The 25,040-nt window shown below is 34.3% G+C and overlaps 8 protein-coding genes across 11 annotated transcripts; 5 read left to right on the plus strand and 3 right to left on the minus strand.

Moving 5' to 3' along the window:
• Nucleotides 1-774: 774 nt before the first annotated feature.
• Nucleotides 775-5,206, plus strand: LOC123010953 (prohormone-3). 2 transcript variants are annotated; one of them, XM_044408168.1, is made up of 5 exons: nt 775-890; nt 2,506-2,647; nt 2,800-2,932; nt 4,078-4,319; nt 4,406-5,206. In XM_044408168.1, the coding sequence occupies exons 2-5, from the start codon at nt 2,513-2,515 to the stop codon at nt 4,538-4,540; spliced, it is 645 nt and encodes a 214-aa protein (XP_044264103.1). In that variant the 5' UTR covers nt 775-890; nt 2,506-2,512; the 3' UTR covers nt 4,541-5,206. The 2 variants fall into 2 exon arrangements, with proteins under 2 accessions (XP_044264103.1, XP_044264104.1); XM_044408169.1 differs by having other exon boundaries at nt 4,081-4,319.
• Nucleotides 5,207-5,591: 385 nt separating this feature from the next.
• LOC123012002 lies at nt 5,592-6,658 on the minus strand. Its single transcript, XM_044409745.1, has 3 exons — nt 6,502-6,658; nt 5,978-6,326; nt 5,592-5,927 (listed from the first exon to the last, which is right to left on the minus strand). Exons 1-3 carry the CDS (start codon nt 6,514-6,516, stop codon nt 5,776-5,778), a joined length of 516 nt encoding a protein of 171 aa, XP_044265680.1. The 5' UTR covers nt 6,517-6,658; the 3' UTR covers nt 5,592-5,775.
• Nucleotides 6,659-6,968: 310 nt separating this feature from the next.
• LOC123012000 (deleted in azoospermia protein 3-like) lies at nt 6,969-7,948 on the minus strand. The gene is made up of 3 exons (XM_044409742.1): nt 7,795-7,948; nt 7,326-7,743; nt 6,969-7,280 (listed from the first exon to the last, which is right to left on the minus strand). The coding sequence occupies exons 1-3, from the start codon at nt 7,807-7,809 to the stop codon at nt 7,102-7,104; spliced, it is 612 nt and encodes a 203-aa protein (XP_044265677.1). The 5' UTR covers nt 7,810-7,948; the 3' UTR covers nt 6,969-7,101.
• A 5,264-nt stretch (nt 7,949-13,212) lies between these two features.
• LOC123012003 (myosin-2 essential light chain) lies at nt 13,213-14,557 on the plus strand. Of its 2 annotated transcripts, XM_044409747.1 has the most exons (3): nt 13,213-13,338; nt 13,428-13,455; nt 13,895-14,557. In XM_044409747.1, the coding sequence occupies exons 1-3, from the start codon at nt 13,324-13,326 to the stop codon at nt 14,305-14,307; spliced, it is 456 nt and encodes a 151-aa protein (XP_044265682.1). In that variant the 5' UTR covers nt 13,213-13,323; the 3' UTR covers nt 14,308-14,557. The 2 variants fall into 2 exon arrangements, with proteins under 2 accessions (XP_044265682.1, XP_044265681.1); XM_044409746.1 differs by lacking the exons at nt 13,213-13,338; nt 13,428-13,455 and adding an exon at nt 13,555-13,848.
• A 101-nt stretch (nt 14,558-14,658) lies between these two features.
• On the plus strand, nt 14,659-15,720 carry LOC123012001 (probable deoxyuridine 5'-triphosphate nucleotidohydrolase). 2 transcript variants are annotated; one of them, XM_044409743.1, is made up of 4 exons: nt 14,659-14,894; nt 14,954-15,326; nt 15,376-15,521; nt 15,571-15,720. In XM_044409743.1, the coding sequence occupies exons 1-4, from the start codon at nt 14,892-14,894 to the stop codon at nt 15,625-15,627; spliced, it is 579 nt and encodes a 192-aa protein (XP_044265678.1). In that variant the 5' UTR covers nt 14,659-14,891; the 3' UTR covers nt 15,628-15,720. The 2 variants fall into 2 exon arrangements, with proteins under 2 accessions (XP_044265678.1, XP_044265679.1); XM_044409744.1 differs by having other exon boundaries at nt 14,659-15,326.
• Nucleotides 15,721-15,933: 213 nt separating this feature from the next.
• On the plus strand, nt 15,934-16,532 carry LOC123012004 (histidine triad nucleotide-binding protein 1-like). The gene is made up of 2 exons (XM_044409748.1): nt 15,934-16,092; nt 16,142-16,532. Exons 1-2 carry the CDS (start codon nt 15,982-15,984, stop codon nt 16,409-16,411), a joined length of 381 nt encoding a protein of 126 aa, XP_044265683.1. The 5' UTR covers nt 15,934-15,981; the 3' UTR covers nt 16,412-16,532.
• LOC123011999 (mothers against decapentaplegic homolog 3) lies at nt 16,521-20,817 on the minus strand. The gene is made up of 8 exons (XM_044409741.1): nt 20,435-20,817; nt 19,935-20,137; nt 18,652-18,781; nt 18,256-18,600; nt 18,114-18,208; nt 17,951-18,061; nt 17,757-17,901; nt 16,521-17,706 (listed from the first exon to the last, which is right to left on the minus strand). The coding sequence occupies exons 1-8, from the start codon at nt 20,641-20,643 to the stop codon at nt 17,583-17,585; spliced, it is 1,362 nt and encodes a 453-aa protein (XP_044265676.1). The 5' UTR covers nt 20,644-20,817; the 3' UTR covers nt 16,521-17,582.
• A 1,643-nt stretch (nt 20,818-22,460) lies between these two features.
• LOC123010851 (dymeclin) lies at nt 22,461-24,984 on the plus strand. The gene is made up of 8 exons (XM_044408012.1): nt 22,461-22,600; nt 22,645-22,801; nt 22,852-22,998; nt 23,047-23,654; nt 23,707-23,888; nt 23,938-24,063; nt 24,113-24,739; nt 24,792-24,984. The coding sequence occupies exons 2-8, from the start codon at nt 22,662-22,664 to the stop codon at nt 24,933-24,935; spliced, it is 1,974 nt and encodes a 657-aa protein (XP_044263947.1). The 5' UTR covers nt 22,461-22,600; nt 22,645-22,661; the 3' UTR covers nt 24,936-24,984.
• Nucleotides 24,985-25,040: the final 56 nt, after the last annotated feature.

The following is a 25,040-nucleotide window of genomic DNA, read 5'->3' on the forward strand; positions in this document are numbered from 1 at the left end:
TGACATTTAATTTTGTTTCTGGATTTTAGTCAGCGAGAAAAAAGTAATAATTGCCAGTCTTTCATCTCTTTGTAACTTAAAAAAAGTTTGTTTCATTTCAGATAAAATGTTTAACTTAAATACCTGACCCGCATTAAATAGGAAAAAATCAATAACTTGTGTTAAAACCTAGATGAAATCCATCAGCCATAAAAAAATTAACATTCAGAGGAAGTATATAAAGACGACGGAATTATCCTGACCTGACCTTTTAAAAAATGCCAGAAGCTGATGTCCTGCTAGACATGCGATTTCTCATTAAATGCATGAAAAAGCATGAAAACGATGCAAAAATAGGAAAAGTAACAAGAAAGCAACAAAGCTGAAAGCTTGATAACCTGAAATTGAGCGACTCAAGAGCGATTTATTCTTATTCCCGACAACTGTTCAAACAGTAAAAATTATTGTCAAACGTAAGCTCTCAAGTTCGATGGTCACATTTTTAGATCCAACTTCTGTACAATAAAGGCGAGACGATGACGTCTGCAGGCATCTAAGAGATAATTAAACCCGCCACTTATTAACTATAAACAAAACTTAGAGAGGATGCAACACAAAGCGTAAATTTTAAATGATTTGTTTTAATTGTGACAATTGTAATAATTGAAACGAAAATCATTATCGCAAGCTTAAAAGCTTCCTCATTCAACATGGCCACCCACGCCGTTATCCTGGCCGATCCTGCACGAAAGCAGCCGAGGTCAGGACATATAACTGAAATTTCTGTATGGATCCAGACTGCAGTAGCGTGGCGTAATAGTCACCCTTAAAACAACTACAAGGGTTGTGAGTGTTAACGTGTTTCTTAATTTGGGGGTTTTTACATTTTACAAGTCTTTGTAAATCTAGAGGTAAGTAGACTAAGCCACACTTATTAAAATACCAAACGCGTCTCTTAAATGTTACACATTCTTCTCGTCCTCTTTGTTCACGTTTTCCACATTTTTTTCGCTTTAAAGTAACTAATAATAGAGCTGTCGGATGTGTTTAAAAAAAAAATACGTTTTCAACCCAAGTGTTAAATTTATTAATGGAACAGGAAATTCAATGAATGATGTAAACCGTAGCAAGGGTAGGTTTTCTGGTAAATTTTTCTTCGTTAAGGTTTGACGCTGTATTTTATAATATGCTTCCGCGTTTTTTTTTAACAGGACGAGGGTGAAAGACGTCATACCACCCTAGATGCGTTTTAGTATAAACTTTCTTTCTTGTTTCTTAAAACTAATTATAGTTTGGAACTTGAATGAATAAAGTTAGTAACAATAATTCTCTTTAATTTTCTGTGAATAGATTGTTTTGCAAATAGTCTTAAACACAATTGTGTGAAACTTTATTTCATGTAGGTACGATAACAGGAGCTTTACGCGACGCTTCTGCAAACTAATTAAACTTTTTTATTGTGTTTAACAAAAGCAAATGGGTACACACAGTTTTCAGCTCTGTAAATGTAAGTTAATAAAATAATTAAAAACGGATGTGACTAAATTTTTAAATGGTTAAAATGTTAACCTAAGTGAAAATATTTGTAGATACTTTTAAAGACTGAAGTTCTATTTTTAAAAATAACGTCTAAAACTGTTTTTTATCTAATTTCAGTATCCAATACTTTTTTAAAACTATTATCTACGACTAGTACTTATCGTGTATCTATATCTAACATAAAAAAAAATATGAATTTAACTAAAGTCAAGTATTTTTTTCTTACACGACACTTTTTTATAAACGCTTTAATTTAAGCTTTGTTTAGAAGTTTGGATAAAAATAAAATTTTGTACAATTATATTTTTTTTGAATAAAAATTGTTTTCTTTTTCAATTATAGTCCATAAAGCTTACAAAAACCAACAGCTCACATTTGATATTTCGATAGTTTAATGGCAAAAGAAGCTACGAGTATAATATATCACCATTTTTATTATAACATTTTATGTTACGAGTAGTTGTTTTTTATTTCTTGTGTTAAAGGCTAGTTAAGACTAATATCAAAAAGAAATCTTTTGGTTGTAAACTTATTGATAATTTTTTTTAATTTTAACTTCTTTGATCATTTATATTCCGCCTTATGAAAAGCTCATAATTAAAAAAACAGCTGTTATTTTTGAATTTAATTTAAAATTTTGAACGCTAGATATTGGGTTACAGAAGTTTAATATAATACGCGTACATTTGGATAGGTATCTACCCATACACGCATTTCGTAATTTTAGCAAACTTATTTCTCATTATGCGATGTAAATTAATTTTCGACAGTATCCATTTTCAGACAGAACAGAATTGGATACGATGTGAAAGGGAAGGATAAAGGGTTTTAGATAATTTAATATTTTAGATAAATAACATATTATTACATTTTTTTATAAAATACAGAATTTGAAGATTTTATTTATAATTGCATCACTGACGTAAAAAGCCTTTTTAGTTTTCATTGTGTCGTTCACCTTTTATTAAAATGACTTGTTGTTTTCAGACTAAAAATGCGTGCTCTCATCATACTATTTACGGCTTGCCTTTTGGGACATAAAACACATGCTTGGGGAGGACTTTTTAATAGATTTTCGCCCGAAATGCTCGCAAACATGGGATATGGGGGACATGGAGGTTTTATACAGGTTAGCTGCCATTTAATCTCAATGAAATAACATTGAAACCACATCCAATTTTACTTTTCGGCCAGTATTCCGACCAAAACTCACTTATTTTTTTTATCTGCAAGACGAAAATTGAATCAACGGAAGTAAATTATACGAAAATGTCGTTTCAGAGAACAGGCGACGATGACAAGGGAATTTTAGAAGAGTATACCAACGAAGGCGAGGAGGAGCCCTGCTATGGAAAACCATGCACTGCCAACGAGCACTGCTGCCCCGGCTCTGTTTGTGTCGACGTAGATGGAGGTAATATCATTGAATTACGCCATTTTCCTTTTATACCTTAATAATGTTACAACAGCGAGGACAGCTCGATAAATCTTGAAAAAAAACGTAAATGTTTAGGGCTACTTTAAGAATAGGAGGTAAAGGAAGGAAAATTGCTTGAGTGATAACGGACGGCAAGTTCCGAAATTGTCTCTTTTGTACAAAATTGTTGGCACTCTCGCTGTCAACACAAACAATCCTTGGATAAAAAATCTGACGGAGCTTTTATTCGATTTAGATCGCACAAAGTGTTCCAAAGTGAAAAAGTTATTTTTTCAAACAAACTTTTTTTATATTAGAGAAAATAATAGCGGTGTGCTTTATCAAAAGCATCTCAGAATTTAAAATTTTATTAGTTGGGACGACAAATTACATTATGAAAATCGTTATTATTATGATAACGACTTTCTGTTATTCAAACCTCTAGGCTGTCCAAGCTAACAACCCTGTTAAACCGATCCGGATTACCCGAGTAATTGCCTAATTTTAAGAGTTTATTTTAAAACAATGCATTTTTCCACGTTAGGTACTTTTTGGATGGCAGACTTGAAAACTCATAAAATATATAATTAATATCAAGTTTAAAAATTTCAAAGATTATATATATATAATTGTATTATATTTTCTTACAACTTATGTACATACACTTAAGCTGTACTTAAGTAAGCTGTAAAGTGGAAAAAATAAAATTAATTAATAGGTAATTATGAATAAACAAAATTAACAAAAAATTAAAATTTTCCGTGACTGCTTTTTTCTATTCGACAACAAAATAATATGTATTTAAAAATTAAAGTAAGTTTAATTTTTGTTGTTATGATTTTTGTTGAAAATATGTCATTTAGAGTAAATAAATAATAAACAACTTAAATAAAGTAACTAAAAGATTTTTCATTGCTCATTTAAATCGGTCATTAAAAGTGTATGCTTTCTGGAGTCTCAAAAAGGTTATACACGCCACAAGTGCTTCAATTTGTCTCAAAACGCTATTTTATGGTACAAGTTTCAAAAAAAGATGAAAAACCACACACGCAATGAAGAGGTAGTAACTAGTAACATTCGCAATTGCAAATTAGTTTTGAAATATAGAATGCCTTTAATGTAATTCGGCCAACTTGTTGCAGTAGTCGGATCGTGTTTATTTGCTTACGGGCGCAGAGTTGGTGAATTGTGCCGAAGAGACAGCGATTGCGAATCAGGCTTAGTATGTGCGGAAGCAGAACCAGGTGTTTCGACCCGAGTATGCAGACCCCCTGTTCATCAAGACAAACAATATTCCGAACCTTGCAACATGTCAAGCGAGTGTGACATCTCCCGCGGCTTGTGTTGCCAATTGCAGAGACGTCACCGACAAGCTCCGCGGAAGGTGAGTACAATCTTCCGGGATGAAAAGTGGGTCGCGACCCAAATTCCCACTATTGGGTCGATAAAAATGAGCGACTATTTTCGCAGGTCTGCTCCTACTTCAAGGATCCGCTCGTGTGCATAGGGCCCGTGGCCTCCGACCAGATCAAAAGTAATATCCAGCACACGGCCGGGGAGAAGAGGCTCACAGGACTGGCCGGTTTTAAAAGACCTATGCACTAAATTTGTAACAAAACATGTACATTTCAACGTTACTTTGGAAGTTACGTCGTACGGTTACATCGATTATAGGTTTTTGTTGTACACTACTACGGTTTTATTGATTTGAGGAATTCTAGTGTTATTAGTTCGAGCCCTCCAATAGAAACGTACAACGTAAGTTCTTGATCGCATTAACATCCGTAAGCGTATTGATTTCAATTTTACATATTGGCTGAGGTATTTATAGTGTTTAAGGTGTTTTCAATCAAATTTTAAATCTGGCCTAGATTTAGTATTGAGATGATAAAAAATACATATCGTAGTACTTATATAGTTGTAAGGGAGATTTTACTGATTGTGCTTCTCGTAGAACGCACAAGAGTTATATTTTACAGAATAATATTTCAGAACTTTTAACCGTCTAACTGTGATGATTTATTATTATTTGCGCCAGGAAACCTTTCGCGATTAATTACTAAGTTGTGAATAATGGCAGAAAACAAATAGCAGCAGTGCTAAATTGATCGCGGACAAGGATTTCAAATACTGCTTCACATGTTTGAGCGCAAAGTTCTCGATGGAACGAGATTGATACATATCATAATATACATATCATATAGTTATATTGATGTTATATTACTTTACTGTGAAACATATAAGAGATATTAAATAAATGTCTACAGCAAACATCTTTTATTTACCCATCCACAATAAATATTCACAAGAACCAAAATCATTATCCAACACTATAGAAATGCAACACCTAATTGGATAAAATCGAATCGTACCGAGTGCGGTGACAGTTTGAAGAAATGAATTAATAAAAATTTTGGGAAGTGGAAGGTCTTCACAATATCTTGGATTAAAAACAACAAAAACCATCCTTACAAAAATAAAATGTGGATAGGTTACATGTTCCTTGCATAATATTTAATAAAACAAAAAATGTGGGAGTGGATGAGTCTACATCCATTGTGTACATAAATGTAAAACTGTAATTGGTTGTTTGTTCATTTTGAAATGGAATTGTTGTATTTTTTGTTTTAATACACTAAACTTGAATAAAACACGATTTTTAAGAAAATATATTTATTTATCAAGTCATTGTATAATTTACAGCGTCTGAACGTAGGTGTAGTAAAAAGTCAGTAATCAAAATATGTACACCTAGAGGAAAGTTTAGAACACAGCATGATGGATATCAAAAAATTAAACCTAAAGAGACAACATGTTGTCAGCTGACTGCCCACCTAGCTCTAGTGGCAGAATGGATAATTAGGACAAGACCTGGCGTCCACTCCAGCCGGAACCTGGGCCGGCACTCCAGCAGGAAGGCCATGATTGTAAGCAGGAGCAGGATTGTATGCTGGTGCAGGATTGTAGCCACCATTGTAGCCGCCGTGTTGTCCTAGAAGTAAACCAGTCAATTCGTTTAACACAATTCTGAAATTGTCATACCATTATTTCCATAAGCTCCAGACTCAGCGAGCCCTTCCCCGTGCCAGTCCCCATCTCCGACGTACTCTCCTCGGTCCAAAGCACTTTGAAGTCCGGGATTGTATTGAGGAACAGGTGCGGGATTGTACCCGTTGTATTGAGGAGCAGGATTGTACTGATTATATTGGGGTACAGGGTTGTACGGAGCAGGGGCATTGGGGTTCGCCGCCACGGCGGGGTTCGCGCAATTGGGGAAGTTGGGGCACGCTTGGGGACTCACTCCCGCGGGATATTGGTGAGCTGGAACGCCTCCAGCCAGGGGACCATTCCACACCCCATAGACAGCCGCTATCAAGCAGGCCAAAACGGTCTGCAATTTAACTAATTTTAGTTTTTGGTTAAACAAACCGAATAAAAATGAGATAATTCCCGAAGCTGAATGGGGTTATTCCCGAACACAGCACACTACAATCACTGTCACTAGTTAATCCATTTGGGTGGGCACTTTTAGAGATGGCCCCCGAATTTGTGGGGGTGTAACTTACCAGTTTTACAAACATGTTGCTATTTTGTAGAATATGAACTGAACAAGGAGGTAAATGTGCTCTATTTATATAAGCACCACACCTTATCCACCCGTTGCATAGAAAATGTAACAGTATATATTTTTAATACCGATCCCACACGTAAGTGGAATAAAATATCGAAGTAATGCAATGTTAGGGTACAATCCTTGCTTTAATGAACGTGTGGTAAGTTCAAAACTTTGTTCCTTCGCTTTCTGTCACCATGTGTCCAAGGTTCTTTGCTTCATTGCCATGGTAAATATTCAAGCATTAAGCAAAAAAATTGTTGGTATTGGATAAAAAGTTGAAATACCTCTATTAGGTGAGGCTTTCCTTATTCTGTCTCATAATGAGACTGTGACCTTACCGGCGAAACAAAGCATTTTTCAAGAACGCACGATTGTTTCAGCACTTGCCTTTCTCGTCTAATGACATCACGCCCAATAAAAGCTCAAAATTTTTTCTAACTTTTATTAAATAAAATTAATTTAGACTATATATTACAGAGGATTTACAAAAATAGTAAATATAAATGCAACAACATGTTGTCAGCTGGCAGTCTAGCTTGTTTTTCTTAAATTAGTGACAGAAAGGATAATTGGGACAAGAGCGGGCGTCAACTCCAGCAGGAATTTGAGCGGGTTGGCCTACACCTGCAGGCAATTGGTGATGAGCCTGTGGTTGGGGGGCGTAGGCAGCAGGGTTGTAAGCAGGAGCAGCATTGTAAGCAGGTGCGGCGTTGTAAGCCTGGGCTTGTCCTGAAACACACATTACAACCTGTTCCGAGCATAACTCTTAACTACCTTGGTATCCTGGAGCGAGGGCTTCAGCGAGACCTTCACCGTGGTAGTCACCATCTCCGATGTATTCTCCGCGGTCCAAAGCGTTCTGCACTTCAGGAGTGTATTGAGGGCGGGCGGGGGCTGCATTGTACTGTTGTGGAGCGAATTGTTGGGCAGGTTGGTACTGTTGAGCGGTGTATTGAGGGGCTGGGGCGTACTGGGGAGCGGAGTTGTATTGGGGAGCGGGGTTGTACTGGGGAACGGCGTTGTATTGGGAGACGGGGGCTTGGTTAACGGCCACGGAGGGGTTTGCGCAGTTGGGGTAGTTGGGGCACGCTTGAGGGCTCACTCCGGCGGGGAATTGGGCCGCAGGGACGCCTCCAGCCAAGGGGCCGCTGTACACCGCGGCGGCGACAGCCAAAGAGCAAGCTAATACGGCCTGAAATTTTCAATCACAATCACTGGTCACTGCTGCACTGATGCTACTTACCAGTTTTACAAACATGTTGGTAATTTGCTGTTCGAATTTACAATGACAATCAGCCGAAATCTGCTCTATTTATAGTGGTACCACACCCTACCCATGGGATAACCATGAACTTACGAGATGGGACATTACAATGGCCCACCACCACCTTGAGCACGATTTGAGGAATTTCTGCAATCGTTTGCGTTTTTGAAACGCATTAAGTAAGTGGAGAAATTGAAATCGGGGAATATTTCAACGAAATTAGGTAACCCCACCTTGAAAATATTTAATTGAGGATGCCCTTTCAAAAGCGTGCATCGTTCGAATAGGCGCGTCTCGGAATCGGCCACTTCAGGCCTTTTGACTCAAAGGGACTGCACCCACCAGTGACCTTTGCGACGTGTATTGAATTTAGAATTGACCTCAAGTGTAGCCTCCAGTACGTGTAATTAAAGATTGATTTGAATTATGCTAAATAGACTCTGGTGATTAGTCCGAAAACTTTATTGAAATGTAACAATCACTGAAAAATTATAACGACATAATGATGGAAATAATCAATTAAAACCATGCGGAACTCAAATTGGAATTTTTAGTGCAGCTTCCTATTTTTTTATTCCTTATTATTTTCCGTTAAATAATTTATGCGATGGGACTGATTTAGCAAACTGTAACTTATTGAAACAGTTATGAGTGCAATGAAAAATGATTTGCATTTTTTCAAAATAAAAGTCATTTTACTTTTTATTTTTGTCCTTGATTGATTACGGTGACCATATAAATGAATACTTTTAAGTTCAGAAATGTGACTTTCTTGACAAACCCGTTCGTACTTATTGTAAAGAAAAGAATTTGAATTTGCACATTCTTTGTGTAAATTTTAAAGTAGAGTTCTAGGTGACTGCATCTGACATCAGATGTTAAAATGATAAACTTATCAAAAATGTAACACAGCAATTCAGGCAAGGACAATTCCCCAATAATAAGAGCAATAGAAATAAAATTTTTAATAGAAATGATATGATTAAAATCATATTTTATGAGTTAATAACAGTCAAAATATTAATAATATATCGATATTATGTCCTGTAATAAATAACCAGAAATTGGATTTGGAATCAAACCAAATATAGTTGCTGACATCTCAAGGAATACTTTAAACATTACAGATCCAAAAATTAATAATAATAAATAAATTAAATATTTTTTACGTTTCAAAAGGTATCTAATTAATTTACAGTTAAATAATTAACATAAAATTACGATATGCAAAATTTGTGCATGAATATTGATATTGTAAATGGTGGCTTCTACAAGCATCTCGGACTGAATATGTTTTGAAAACAATATAATTTTCTTGTTATTACCCGAATTTGCAGTCTTGCACACAATGTGTGGTAAATTGTTCACAAATTACTGCATTGATTTACCTATGTATATATCTTCCATTTTTTTAAACAAAAGTTTTTAAAATAATATTTTCCAATTTTAAGTTGCAAAACAGCATTCCAAACAATGGCTTGTATTATCGTTGCTACATCTAACCGCAAATTCAAATATACTATTTTAATCTTTCGCAAGTTACTTATCATGTCGATCTGTCAATTTTCTGCATGGGTAATTATTGTAATTGCTTACTTTAAATTAATTTAATATTACTATTTAAAAAATAATATTAAAGTTTTGTATTTACATTTACAAAAATCCTTTGTTGGTAATACACATAATTAACAATTTACGTAATGCTTATAAAATATGTGTTTCATGACCTCCCTTTTATTAACTTGTGCACTATGTAATGTGAGTACAATGGGAGCAACCTTACTGATTGCAAAGATGATAAATGTATGTATGAATGCAAAGTACTTATACATAATTCAGTAAAGAGTAAGTAAAAAACTTGTAAAGCAAAGGAAACAAATACGAAATGCAAAAGTTTTTTTGAAAGAAAACAAATCTGTATATTTTTCATTTTCAAAATTCAAAGTATTTGGTAGGTATATGTATTATTATTGATGCAGTATTTTTGCACATTGTGGTAATAAAGCTCATGACATAAATTACAAAATACAATAAATCTGAATTAAATGTATTACATAATTAATTAATATGTGAAAACAATGAAAATTTAAAAAAATTATAGGAAATTATAATTTACTTCAAAATTGCCATTATAACTCAAATCTGTTATAAGATTTAATTATTATTTTAAGAATCTAAAAATATTACTATTTACAATATTTATCTACTATTTACAAAATTAATTAAAATAAATTTTGCCGAATTTTTTAAAAGCATTTTAAATAATTTGATTGTAATACGTTTAATTTTATGACAAAATTTAAAATATTCGGAAGCCATTAAGTGTAATTGCAATTTATTGGAATTTATTTTGCTAAATGTACAGTTTCTAAAACGTTTACATTTTCCGAACATTTGATATCGCTTATTTTCTCCAGTGTTTTGTAGAAATTTTATTTCTTTTTTCCATAATGTTTATTTTTCAACTACATATAATATTGATTTTTTCTAAATATAGCTTTCTTTTTAAAGTACTTTAAAACTTAATAGCGGCTCTCACAATTTCTTAATAGAATATTGTTTATAAAATGTACAAAATAAATAATATATTTAAAATCAAATATTCTCATTTTTAGCGCCACTTAATAACCAATTATTGCAATCCAAAATTAGCTATAATAAATGCCATAAATGTACATACCTAAATATCAAGGAATTTATCAGAATTTGTTTTGTTTTATTGGTATAATAGCTCCTTAAAATTAACAGAAACACAAATTTCAATAAATTATTACTGCCGATAACTTAATGACAGTATCTAATTTCAGGTGTTCCTTGTTAGCGGTATCTCTAAACCATAAAATTCTGAATCCATTAATCATTCATCAATTAGCTCTAAATTAACCTAATTGAGATAAATAGTAAATACAGTCTACTTTTTACAAATTATAATTTTTTAAGGTGCTAAGTCAATCAGATTATATTCAAATTCGAGTAAATCTTTTTGACTGAAATTGCATTTTGCTACCGTTTAATTGGAAAAGCATAAGTACGACCCTGAACTGTCTCCGCTAATTGTATGTACTATTAGATCAACTATGGGCGTAGGAATTTAACGTACTTTTTAAAATCACTTTTACTTTTATTAATTTTATTTAAAACAACTTAATACTAGATCATTACAATTTCAAACAACTCATAAATCATTCTAGCTTTTGTAAACTAATTGTGGGCAGTAGCACAGGTGCCCCGTTCAAGAGCAAAGTCAATGACGTGCTCCTGGGCAAAATTACCAAAATTCGTAATTTCTAACGCGAGACTGATAATATCTTAATCTGCACCGGACACACATTAATATTGTAAACAAAATAAAAAAGTTAAGGGCTTGGCCCAGCTCTGATAATGGCCAAATGTTTATAATTAAAAATCCTGACCCTGAAATACTTTCTACATTATAACAAGTTTTTTTTTTCTCACATATATTTTATTCGTTAGTTCATACAATATGAGTAAAATTCCAGACAAAAGGCGCCTTCATTAGGCGTTACTCCTTTGAGGTGGGCTCCTACCAAACAAGGCTAACCAAACCAATTTCCTACCGATATTGCAGCAAGAATAATTTACAACACTCGCAAAGTGCAACAGTGATTGACTTTCTTCGAGTGCAGGGCCGCGAAAAGGACACCGACATTACCTTTTCTTTTATTTGTCTTTCAAATTTTGAGTTCTGTAGTGGCGATTGTTACGTTTTATTATCTGGTTAGACTTGACTTCGCTTTTTAATGCTGTTGCCGGTAATAATGATTTTATCATGTCATAATGAGAATCTATTTGCTGACATTTGATCGCGAATTTTGTACGTGTGTATGCATTTTACATAAATATGTATCTCACACACCTGTTTAATAGGGCGTGCAAAGGGATGGGCGCCAACGACCACAAATTAAAATTTAAAACGCATAAATGAAACAAACAGGTGATTTAAAAAAGATGCAAATTACATAACAGGTCTCAGATAAACAAATTTATGCGCTTTTTAATTTGTTGTTATCTTTTTTATCAAACTGCAGTCAGCATCGACAAAAGGAGTGTCAAATTTTATTTTTTCCATTTACATTTCTTATTCATCCTACTCACTTTTGCTTGCATTTATTAAATATAAAATTATGATTTACTTTTATTTCAATTTAATTTCGCACTTACATTTAATTTCAGTTTAATTATTTTCTACAATTTGTAGCCTAGTCAAAAGTTTGAATAATATGCATACATTATTATGTATGAGGTGAGAAATGTTAAACCCGACCTGTATTAAATATTTTTGAATAATTCATTCAGTTTCTTTTTATTTTTTTTTAATAGTATCTACTAAATTTCCAATTTGCAAACCAAGTGATGTATCGACATTTTAAAAACAAATAAATATCGGAAATAAGAATTTGTTATAAATGGAACGACATGATCACATTTACTTTTTTTTCATAAATTTATAACTTTGTTAGATTTTATTCCCTGTACCTCTCTTGAATAAAAAAGGACTTTGAAAATATATTAAAAAGGTGGTAGAAAAAAAAGTTTCGAATGTAAAGCACCGTTTGAATTATGCAGGCGCCTCCTCCTTCGTAGGAAAACGGTCACATTCTAAGCGTTTTCTCCAGCTCTGATTGAAATATCAAGGTCATAAGACCATGGCTGACTTCAACGCGGCAACTGCTACCTACTATACACAGGAAATTTAATTTGCATAATAGCACACATGACATACCGATTCTTCCCTAAAATAGTTCGTTACCAATTTTACCCAATTAACCTATCCAATTAAAAATTGAATCTGACATTGTTTTTGAAGAATTTTACCTTGGTTTCGATTCAGTTAATCTAATTATCGAAAATAACTATATTTACACGCTTAATGTAAATTATTGTGAATGATTAGCAATGCAATAGCTGATTATCAGCAACGAGACGTCAGTCTAAGACTCGAGCGGTTTCTTGTAATTATTCAAAATTATGCGACACTTATCTTTATTCAGTAGGATCGCTTCAGGTTCGTTTTTTCAGATGTGCATTGCTCTTTACGATACTTTCATAAGACATTTCAGCTTGTTCACGTGGCTGATCATGAATTCAGTTCATATATTGTTCACCTTGTAGGTATCTTTATGATGGATTTAATTACTTTGAAAATGTGGTTTAGTCACATCATTTCAACATTTTGCTTGTTTCCGGATGTCCATGAATCGAAACACCAAAAGAAGCTAAACCAAATTTTTGAATAAAATTAATTAATTCGTTTTTTGTAGTGTTTGCAAAATTGTGGCGATTGCATCACTCTAAATGCCTAAATTAAACACATACCCACATTTTTTATGTTCTAGTAAAATTATGAGTGTTTCTAATTTTAATGTTTAAAAAATTAACTAACCATCACAATAGAAAATCAAAATTCAAATTGAGCGCCTTGTGTATTGTTGGTTGCCTATTTTATCAGTGCATTCAACTGGTAATGTTTGACAGTTATTCAGGTGTATGCAAATCGACATGGTAAGTTATTTCACTCAAACTAATTAATTTCACTGTGAAACAATATATTTGTGGTATAAATCTTTAAAGAGTACTTTGTTTTATTACAGGCAAACTATACAGAAGACCAGATGGCCGGTAAGTAAAGAGAAATGCAAAACTAGGCTATGTAGCCCCGCCTTACATTCTTCCTCACACATATCACGGTCTTATTTGTACAGTTTCGCTCTATTTCCCTTATAATTTTTTCACATAAACTCATTTTTATCATGAACACTCACTTCCATTTAATTTTCAACCCCAATAAAAATGTAAATAAGCCACAAAACAGAAATAGTAGGGCAAGAACCAGCCCCCAACACGCAGTGATTCATACTGGCAATTTCATCCTTATATGGTACTGTTTTGAAAGTGACCACGATTTCATCAAACCCATTTAGTGAAACGCAGATGTTCATCAGCAGTCTCAGCATTAACCCACAATGTATCTTTATGAACCGCCCAGTAAACTCACTCTAACTTCAGTCGAAGGTAATTAGTCCAAAGGTTATCAAACCTAAATTTTTGTTTCTTTTAGAATTCCAAGAGGCCTTCCAATTGTTTGACAACAGAGGCGATGGCAAAATCCACGTGTCGCAAATTGGGGACGCGTTGAGGGCTTTGGGGCAAAACCCCACAGAATCTGATGTGAAAAAATACACCCATCAACATAAACCCGACGAGAGGGTTTCATTCGAGGTTTTCTTGCCAATCTACCAACAAATTTCTAAGTCAAGGAGTGCCGACACTGCTGATGATTTCATTGAAGGGCTTCGTCATTTTGATAAGGATGGAAATGGGTACATCAGTTCAGCGGAATTGCGCCACCTGCTTACCACTCTTGGGGAGAAACTGACAGATGATGAGGTCGAGCAACTGCTGCAAGGCCAAGAAGATTCGCAGGGAAATGTTAACTATGAAGAATTTGTTAAATTAATCATGTCCGGATAATTTGGATTCGGGTCCGGAGTAGATCTTTTGGGGTGCATTTAAACTAATTTATTTATAGTCTACGTTTTAACTTTGACGAGTTTTCTGTTTTATAGTGCCTTCATTCCAATTTTATTATAGTATAGAGGCATTTTGTATTAGTCATCGTACTTATAGGTGCAAATATTTGTAATAATTTAGGTATTTTTCACTATCCGGTTGTTAAAGAGCATGTGTGTTCATAATAACCAATAAAAGTATATAATACACATTTGAGGATTTTTGTCCATATCTGATATAAGTAAATTTATCATATTTATCGTTTGCGAAGTAATCCAAACTTGGAAATAAATATTGCGCAATAAGAAAAATTTTCTAACCTATTTCTAGTGAAGTTAACAGAAAGTGGTTGTTTGAAATCGTTTAAATCAAAGCATGAAATAAAAAAATTGTGCATAATTAAGGGTTGATAATTAGTTCATTAATTACATTAACTATTTATGTATTTATTTGAGAAGTTAGGTTAGGTATTTAAATTAAAATCAGCAAAATATAAATAACAGTCGCAAATTCCTTTGACGTTATCACCAATTTGCAAAAACCTAATGGTAGCCTTGAAGCGATTATTTGCCGCTTTTTTTCTTATTTTTCTGCCTTTTTTCGAAAGATGCCGGTAGTTGTGCGCCAGGTGCTAAGAATTGGCGGCAAAGAAGTGCTGGCGGGGCAAATTCGCGCCTTTTTCGTCAGACCGTTTCGTGCTTTCGCTAACACAAGTACCCTGCAAGAACCAGAAAAAAAGAAAATGCCTTCATCTAGTCTTGTCTTGAAATACACCAAAGTGGTTCCAGAGGCGTATGCCCCAACCAAAGGCTCAATTAAAGCTGCCGGTTATGACCTCAAGAGCGCCTTCGACTGCATTGTCCCTGCCCGGGGTAAGGCCCTCGTGGACACTGGTCTCAAAGTCCAGCTTCCAGAAGGGTGTTATGGGAGGATTGCTCCTAGATCGGGCTTGGCAGTGAAGAATTTTATCGACGTAGGCGGTAGGTTGATATTTTTTTATTATGGGCGTGATAATGATTGAAAATTTAGCGGGTGTCGTTGATGAGGACTACAGGGGCGTGCTCAAAGTAGTCTTATTCAATCATTCTGATATTCCTTTTGATGTCAAGAGTGGGGACCGGATTGCACAGCTAATTTGCGAGCGGATTTATTACCCCGATATCGAGGAAGTTCAAGTAAGTTTTTCTGCAGGAAAAATACGTTTTTGTAAGACTTAAATTACAGGAACTGAACGAAACGGCGCGTGGAGAAGGCGGATTTGGGTCAACCGGTACCAATTAATTTTAACAGTATTGTTCGATTCTTACGTTTTCTATGTTAAATTTGTGTTCCTACTCATTTTTCAATAAATCTGTTTTACCTTTTCGTTCGTAATTAGTGTTTTTGATGCCTTTCTGCACTTAACCTTTTCCACCCATCAGTTCTAAAACCCGCATTCATTTAGAAAAAATATTTAAGTAAAGCAGTAAGAGGTAAGTTTTGAACTTTTCGATAAAATAATGTTTTTATTTTTTGTTCAAATAGCTTTAAATTTGGAGAAACCGTTAACATTTCAAAAATTTGAAAATGACATTTGGCTTGTTGCCTCTACCGATAATGTAGATAATCTTTTTACCGACACCGGTTGTCGGAAAAATGGCGAATGAAGTGCAGTTGGCCCAAACGGCTTTGCCGGAAGGAGACACTATTTTTGGGAAAATATTACGCAAAGAAATACCTTGTAATTTCATTTATGAAGACAACTTGGTGAGTGCTAGTTTTCCGAATTTGTTTTAAGTTAAATTGTCATTTTTAGTGTGTCGCATTTGACGACATTAATCCGCAAGCCCCCGTCCATTTCTTGGTGATTCCTCGCAAGCCTATTCCTCAGTTGTCCAAGGCTGAAGATAACGACGGACCTCTTTTGGGACACTTGCTGATTGTCGCTCGGAAAATCGCTCAAAAACGAAATTTGAAAAATGGTTTTCGTATTGTGATCAATGACGGTCCTATTGGAGCTCAGTCTGTTTATCATATACACGTGCACGTTTTGTCTGGCAGACAGCTCCAATGGCCCCCTGGCTAATTCTCAGTGTGCTTTAACTCAGCTTCGATTAGCTTGTAATTTTCATGTATTTTAATTTGGATTGTATGTGCTGGTTTTGTTTTGAGTTTGAGGGAAATAAAACCAAAACTTAGTAAATTAACGGCTATATATTTTTTTGTCAAGTAAAATGCATATAATAATTTGGTAATTGCCAGATACAAACTATACTTATGCAATAAACAAAGTAATATAGTACAAATATGAGCTTATAACATCAATTGTGACTCACAAGATGGATCAGCTAAAAAACTTGTAACAAACACTACAAAGTAAAACCTAAACATCACGGTATGCGACATAAATTCACAAAAACAACTCCATCAATACAGCTTAAAAACAACTGTTGTTACTGCTGCAAATGTACAACATAAAAAATTGCAAAAATTTCAGCAGCACCAATTTTGTTCCTTGAAAAATATAGTGATCTATATACTTTGTTCTTAAAGTTCAATTATTTCAAGGACTACAACATGTTAAAACAACTGAATCAGGGTAGAATCAAATACAAAAAATGCCTCAACAAAGTGTATTGTTCTTAAAATCGTGACTAGCCGATTTTTACTTGAATGCATTATCTGCATGGCAACACTTATTGTATCTGACTGCTCATACAAGGCCCGCCTCGTATGTCCTCATTTGCACCAAATAATTCTGGGTAAGTTTTTTGATTAACAGACTTTTCTAATCTTAGAAATAAATTTCTGGACCAACTTCAAGTTTAGCGCACACAATGAACTGATAAACAAAGTAAATACAATTAGATAAAATATAAACAGTACTTTACGTAATGTTAACTGGATGGGATTAAAACAATTACTCTAGCATTCACAATTATCAAATCAGTCTTATATAATACATAAATTTTTTCCATTGCTACGCCAAAGATGAAATTGTCACCTGTAAAGTGTAATATATTTGCAACACCAACAACACCAACAGTTTAAAACTCAGCAATATAAAATAAATCTCTCTAAATTTAAAATAAAACTTTTTGTAAAGCTAAATAGTAACTATACGTAAAAAAAATCGCCACACTTTTTTTATATCACCCAAAACGTAATTTGATTTGCAACAATTTTTCCCAATGAAAATACTAGCTGAGTTATGACTGAAAACTGGACCGAACTTGACACTCATTTCACTCAGTACTTTACGACATTGAGCTGCATGGTAACCGAGGTGAGCCCATTTGAGTTAGGACGCGATCTAACCACTGGAGAGGTCCATTCAAGTGAAGTTCAATCCAACACGGCGTTGAAGTCACAGTTTGTCTCCTGGGGATGGATAATTAATAAAAAACGGAAGATTTGATTGGATATACTACCTATACTCCGCCCCCCAACCCTTAACAAAAGACATTCTTATCGTGCACATCCTCGTCAATTGATAAACAGCTTCAAAGCCTTGGCTTACAGATTGTGATAAAAGGGCTGCGAATTCTTGGTTGTTGAAAATTTTTAAATTGCATCCTGCAATAGACATTGTTTTATCTCACACTTTACTTCAATTTTTTAATACCTGGAGGAATTTTACATACTGTAGCGGGATGCCATCCATACCGCTGATTACAATTTGGTGACTGCACAAAAATGCTCGAGTCGCTCAAACATTCAGCAAAAACTTCACCACCTTTAAAAATTGCAACCTTACACTCCGATTTATCACTTTTTATCTTAATTACCTATATAATAAAGTCTTACACCCTTTCCTATATGCCGTCGGGTCTGCTCCACGACGGTGTTCCGATTTACGTTAGATAACAGCCCCAAACAAAATCTAAACATTACAAATTACCAAAAATTTAAATTTTAACCATCTATCACCTTTCCGAATTGCTCGGATCTGTGAACCCATCCACCGTAATCGACGGTTGGCTAGCATGGAACGTTTCTCCCACTCGTGTGTTCAACTCATAATAGCTGATACTACACCAAAAAGCGGGTTCACAGTAAAGTACAGGTTGTGCATCCACCGGAGGACTAGGAGTTATCCTGGACATGCTCATGTTATCGTTAGGATCGATGGGATCGCCATCTTCGGACATATAACCAGGAGGAGGAGTTTCAGTAGGTGGAGCGGCGTTGTGAGGAGATTCCATATTCGCAGGGGCGCCATTCGGACATATACCAACCGCATCCATGTAACCCCCAGAATGCTGCATATGCAAACTGGAATTGCTCATTAAATTTATAGATTTTGCGAAAGAGGGAAAAAATTACCCTAGACTATTTGGATTATGCGGAAATGAAGTGTTTTCGGGCACTGACGTACTGAGGTCTTCCAGTGAATGCGGAAACAAGTTGTTTTCGTCACTTAGTGGATGGCGGGGAACTAAAATGGCTGGGAGGGCTGCAACAGGAGGATTAATCTTGTACCGTTTCAATTTATGTAATACAGGGTGTTTCACATAATTTTACGAGGCTTGCGCCTGTAATATGCAATCAATAATACGAATTCCGATACGAACTCGATTACAAATTTTGAAAAATTGGATAATATTCCCTAGTTTGTTCACCCTTTCAAAAATTACAATTTTTTTAGTAAGTTAGTGATTAAGATAGATAAACTAGAATCATATTTATGCCGTCTCTTGATAGAACAAATGATAATTGTTACTGAAAAACTACAGTTTATGACTACAATTAATAAAACATTGATTAGTTTGCCAACTACTGTCATGGGTTTTCAAAAATTAAATAATTAAATGTGTATTTTTTGTATCTAGTGTATTGTGACTTTTGTATATTTGGGCGAGTACATTAGGCGCAAATCTCGTAAAGTTGTGTGAAACACCCTGTATAAGTAACAAATCTGATAAAATAAAAATAATGATAATGAGTTAATGATAATTTTAATTAAACTTGTTTTTCTTCCTTACTTTTGCCGACTGGGTGTTACAAAATAATCTAATTTGCATAATTCCGTGTTGCTGATTAATAAAAATAAAATAAAAACAAATACATAAGTGTAACATGTCAAGGTTAAATCATAAATGAAATAATTTAATGCAAAAATTCAATTTGGAACTTTTGTTATACACCAACTAATGAAGGCATAAAGAGATAAATCAAGATACAAGTAAACGTCTTCTTTTTTGGATAAACTAAATATTTCCATAGAATATAAAAAAATAAAATAAACGTTAATAAGCACCTCTCGCTGTTATTTTACTGATAAAACGAAGTCATAACACGACTTTTATAATATAGCTAATTAATGTAAGTATTTCTTAGTTTACTCTATTTTTATGTGAAAAAATGTATGCAAACGTATTCAAAATTTCCACTTAAGCAAGTTGTTTTGAGAAATAAGATACTTTTCATTACCTGTTGCTCATGTAAATGAATTATTGTGTCTAACTCAATTTATTAATTTATTATAAATTTATAGAATTTTAGGGTTTCTACAAACGACTCACTTACGTAGTTTTTTCTCTTCAAATTTCCAACTAGTGTTTTGCATTCATTTTTTGTAAGTCTGGAAGACAAAACATGAATAATACCTGGACTTTCAATTCTAGTATAGTGGTATGGATTGACGCAGACTTCCTCCTTTTTTAAATTGTACGCATATTCGCAATTTTCGAGAGGTCTAAGTTCATGGTGCGACTGTAGCTCAGGCCATCTCCATAGCCGGCAATAAATAACGTGGGGCAAACCTTTTCTCTGTTGCTGGACGTTGCCTAATTCAGCAGCCGGCCGAACTCTACAAATGATCAATAAATCAGCGCCAATAAATGCAAGTTAAATATAATAAAAAGAATTTTCAACTGGATGTGAGCGAGTTTTGAGCGAATTATATGCGTGGTATATGGGGTAGGAAGCTGGAATAAAAATTGCGCAATTTGGGCACAGTGGTGTGAGTGGGCCCAACCAGCACATTTTGCAGACATTTAGGGTAGGTCGCAAGCCAGACGTGGTGCGGTGAGGGGATCTAAACAAATCCATAATACCTATGACCTTAAACTTGGTGCATGAGCAGACAGCGAGGCCCAAAACTCACCTAGGAATTGTGACGCATTTCGTATTATGATTCTGTGACGAAATCGCTCTTTCTAGTTCCTCCAAAGCGCCCGATTTTTTCAATTTCTTTACTAAACTCTTCACGGCCTTCTCACACCATCTGTCATCGGCGTCAGTGCCTTTTTTCCATCCCAATAATCGTTTGACGACGGGCGGCGTGAACGACGGGAGCATCCCACTCATCACCATCAAACAACCACTAGTCAAAAAAATTCACGCGCACTAATATCACCAATATTCACAAAGAAAACTTGCCAAAAATTTTACAAAAATTATTGCTTTACCACTGCCATATTGTTCTTTGACAGGCGGACGATGATTGTCGCTCCACATGACATAAGCACAGCCTCATTCACAACATCTATCTTCTTTCCGCACATTTAAAAACTAAGAAAAAAGAATGCACGTGTGTTGCATTAATAATTTTACGCATGCGCACAAACAAAACAAATTTTTAACTCAGTGGCGTAGCAAAAACGTGGTCGAAATCTATTTCAAACTACATTATTTTTTGTTTTTTACAATTTATATTCATTTATTTATGTTAAATAAAATGCATTCTGCAAAAAAAAAAACAATAAAGAGTCACAAACTTAAAACTCTGAAACAACTTTTCAAAAACAGAAAATGGTACTTTGAGAGTATTTCACATTAAAATGAAAAATAAGAATTTAAAAATCAAACTTTTGAGAAAATTCACTAGCATAAAAATAAATATTTATTATTTAAATTTTAATGTGAGCATTAAATTTAATATTTGTTACGTACAGTGATGGACAGTGAATTTCGTCCACCCAATACGCGCTATTAGTGTGACGTCAGCAAGGTACCTGACTGTACCTTTGAAGCTAAACAAATAAAAGTTTATTTCTTGAATCCTGGACGTGTAGGGAGATTGTTTCTAAGGAAATAGTTGCTATGAAAAATATGTGTCGTTTCGTAATGATTTTAACAATTGTAGTCAACATTTCTGTAATTTAATCTGTTCTAACCTCACTTTCTGTGTACGTCAAAAATATGTTTACAGCATTGCCAGAATGTTGCAAACGACAGGAGTGGATAGGTCGTACCAAAACAAAACAAAATAAAATATATTAACATTCACATAATGTGTATTTGGCTGAGAATATAAATTATTATTTGTTTGCAAGTAAATATAAATATCTAGTAAAAAAAATCTAGTATCAATTTGGTACTCTAGTATCACAACTGGCAACACTGTATGTTTAGCTTCAGTACAGTCGCGTCTGTGACGTCATGTCTAATAGCCCGTATTTGCATGACAGATTAAAAGTGTAAATTAGTCTTTAGGTTTTCCTAACCTCGTTTCAGAATTTTGATTAACGTTTGTCATGTTGACAGAATGCTTGATGCTTTTTGCTACTTTTTACCTTTGTCCTTTGAAATGGTAGTCTTTGGAATGCCCAAGACGTTTTTGATACAAACCTTTTTGTACCAGAGAGATAATTTTTGTTTTATTAAACGCACTTACTGCTGGCATGTTCGAATTTGATTAAATTAGACAATTCGTATTTAATGTCAGTTATCATGACAATAAAGCATAGCAATAAAGCACAGACTACAGTGAATTTTTGTAAATTCACAGAAATTGGGTGGATTATTTCACTGTCCATCACTGTAATTTATCAGGAGACGCACGGCACTAAATAATTTAAAAATTCTTATACGTTATTCTTATCCCTTTTAAATTTGTGATAAACACAAAATAGTTATTTATTCGATGAGTTTGAGTGGTGTAAATCGGACGCTTTTTTATTTCACGAGCGGTTTATCATGCACGAGGTGGAATAAATGAACCGATTTACACAAAGACGAGTTGAACACAACATTTTATTCTTCGAATTAGACTCAATAAGGCTTAAAATTGCTTTAAATCTGTTAAAAATAATCTGACGTTTCGTATTGAGAAATGCCAAACAGTTCTCAAAACTCAAAAAAATTGGTTGGATTGTGGTGTCCAGCACTCTACTTTTCACAACTTGATGATTTTTCAGTGGCGTGCGTCGTTTGTTCAAGTGTCACTTGACAGGTGACGTGTTTACTTTTTACGATAAGGTTATGTCTTAGCAAATTTATCTAAAAAATGCTAATGGTGAGCGTTACACATTAAATTAATAGTAAATAAGTGAGTATAAATACAATCGATCGTTAGTTAATGTCTTGCAAAAGTTTCGCCCTTTTTAGAAATGGGTACCGCTGTTAGCAAAAATTTTGAATTGTCCACTAATGATTATTTACTTAAATTTGTGAGCAATCAAGCGATATCGCAAAATGACCCCTTTTGGAACAGACTGGTGGCTTTCAACATTTCTCCACCAATGACAAGGTTTGATTTCACCTACATTGGAAGAAGAAACATTGAACTGTTTGTTTTAGTAATGACCAGCTTGCATTAGAGTCAAAAATTGAAAACCTTTGTCAACTGTTGCTGAAAAATAATCACACCTCAGGAAATTTAGGTTCAATTATTGACGTTTTTCTGTCTCGAGCCACTGAGCTTTTGACTGCCACCAACACTGACGCGTAATAACTTTGCTTTTCCATAATTTCTGTTCATAATTCTCGTTTTAGAAGCTTATTTATTTGGCAGTTATTTAACATATTATTTATTATTCGCTGCATTATTAAGTTTCTTTGTGAAACTGTGACCGAGGAGCAATTAATTGAGCAAATTGAAGTAAATGGCAGTGGGACAAGACTTGAAACTTTTATCGACGCTCTAGTTAAAATTATCGTTGATGTTGAAGTTAAAGACGCCACATATGGCATACATCTTGAGGCCATTACTACACTTTTAATATTTCTATCGGTGCAATTACATTCAGGGCGAAAGTCAGACCAAAGCAATATTTATAGACTTATAATGAGGGGGAAGCACACAACACATGCCCCTTTACTTATCAAATGTTTGCTAACTAATTATATGAAACAGGCGAAGGTGCCTGTAGGGTTTGGGGCTAACACTGGTCACAGCCTTGTACTGGGAATAGCAGCAGAATTGTGGTCTATTTTGACGTTCAGTAGAAAATCTGATGAAGTGTTGGTGTCTGAAACCAGCGATTATCAAGATGTACCTTTAGCCACCCAGAGTTTGCTGCTGATTTTAGTATTAGTGCATCATTGGACCACAAAAAACAACCCGTATAGGAATAGTCTTTTTTTATGTATGAATAGTGCCGGTAGTTTTTATTCACTAGTACATTTATCTAAAATTTAAAAAATATTTTGTAGACAATAATCCAATAGCTCCAATACAAGCAAATATTTTTTCAAGGATAGATTACAACGTCCTTTATGAAACAATTTGTAAAAAAGCGTCAGGGGACGTGACCACATTATTACTTTATTTACTAATTCATAGAAATGATTCATTTAGGGCTTTTCTTTTAAATAGAACGGATTTAGATCACTTGGTAACAACTCCACGGTTTTATCACTTTTAAAATAACAATAATTTTTAAGATTGTTCCAATTTTGAAGACTTTATATAACGCCCCTAACAGCAACTCACATCACATCTACATGTCACTTATCATTTTATTGATCCTGAGTGAAGACGATTCTTTCAACAAATTGATTCATGAAATCGTAATTATGTCGTTGTTGTATGAGAACAGTCTTAAGAAAGGTGTTTCAGAAATTGAAAAATATTGTCTGGTATACGGAGAGGACCCTAACTGAAGTCTCCTTAGGTGGTTTGTTGGTCCTGGTGGTGATAAGAACAGTACAATACAATATGCTAAAAATGCGTGATAAATACCTACACACAAATTGCTTGGCAGCTTTAGCGAATATGTCTGCCCAATTCAGAGATTTGCACCCTTATGTTAGCCAACGTTTGGTTTCATTGTTTGAGACTTTAGCAAAACGGTATCAGAAATTGTCAACCAAGTTCTTGAATGGGAAAAGTGAAAAGAATTCAGAGTATGCCATCACAGTGTCTCAAGACGGTGAAGATATGGAACAGGATATTACAGTTCTAGAAGAAGTCTTGCGGATGGTTTTAGAAATATTCAATTCGTGTCTTTCCAGTCACTTGGTCAATAATCCAAATTTGGTTTACACGCTTTTGTATAACAAACATATTTTTGAACCCTTTAAGGAAAATGTTGCGTTTCAAGACATACTTCAAAATATCGAAATCATTATTAAATATTTTTCAAACTTGTTGGATGATAAAACGCAACAAAACGAAGTTGATGCCTATCAGGTGCTTAGTGTTATTCAGCAAGGCGCAAAGCGTTGGCCTAAAGACAAATTAAAGGTTTGCACTGTTTTAGAATAAGTTCTTATATTTAATTTTTATCAATTTTTAGAAATTTCCGCATTTGAAATTCAAATATGTGGAAGAAGATCAACCAGAAGAGTTTTTCATACCCTATGTTTGGACTCTAGTTAGTCAGCAATCTATTCTGCATTGGACTAACGATAATTCGCCACTATTAGCGACTGTTTGCTAACATTTTAATGTATTATTAACAATTATTTATTATATTATTGTTTAAATTGCGTTATTGTTTCATAATTTATCATTACTTGTTCCTTAAATGTTAGATATTCATTTT

This window comes from Tribolium madens, unplaced genomic scaffold (genome assembly GCF_015345945.1).
Source record: "Tribolium madens isolate multiple individuals breed KSU strain unplaced genomic scaffold, Tmad_KSU_1.1 Scaffold_91;HRSCAF=231;Tcas5.2_LG7, whole genome shotgun sequence".
Taxonomy (NCBI): Eukaryota; Metazoa; Arthropoda; class Insecta; order Coleoptera; family Tenebrionidae; genus Tribolium; species Tribolium madens.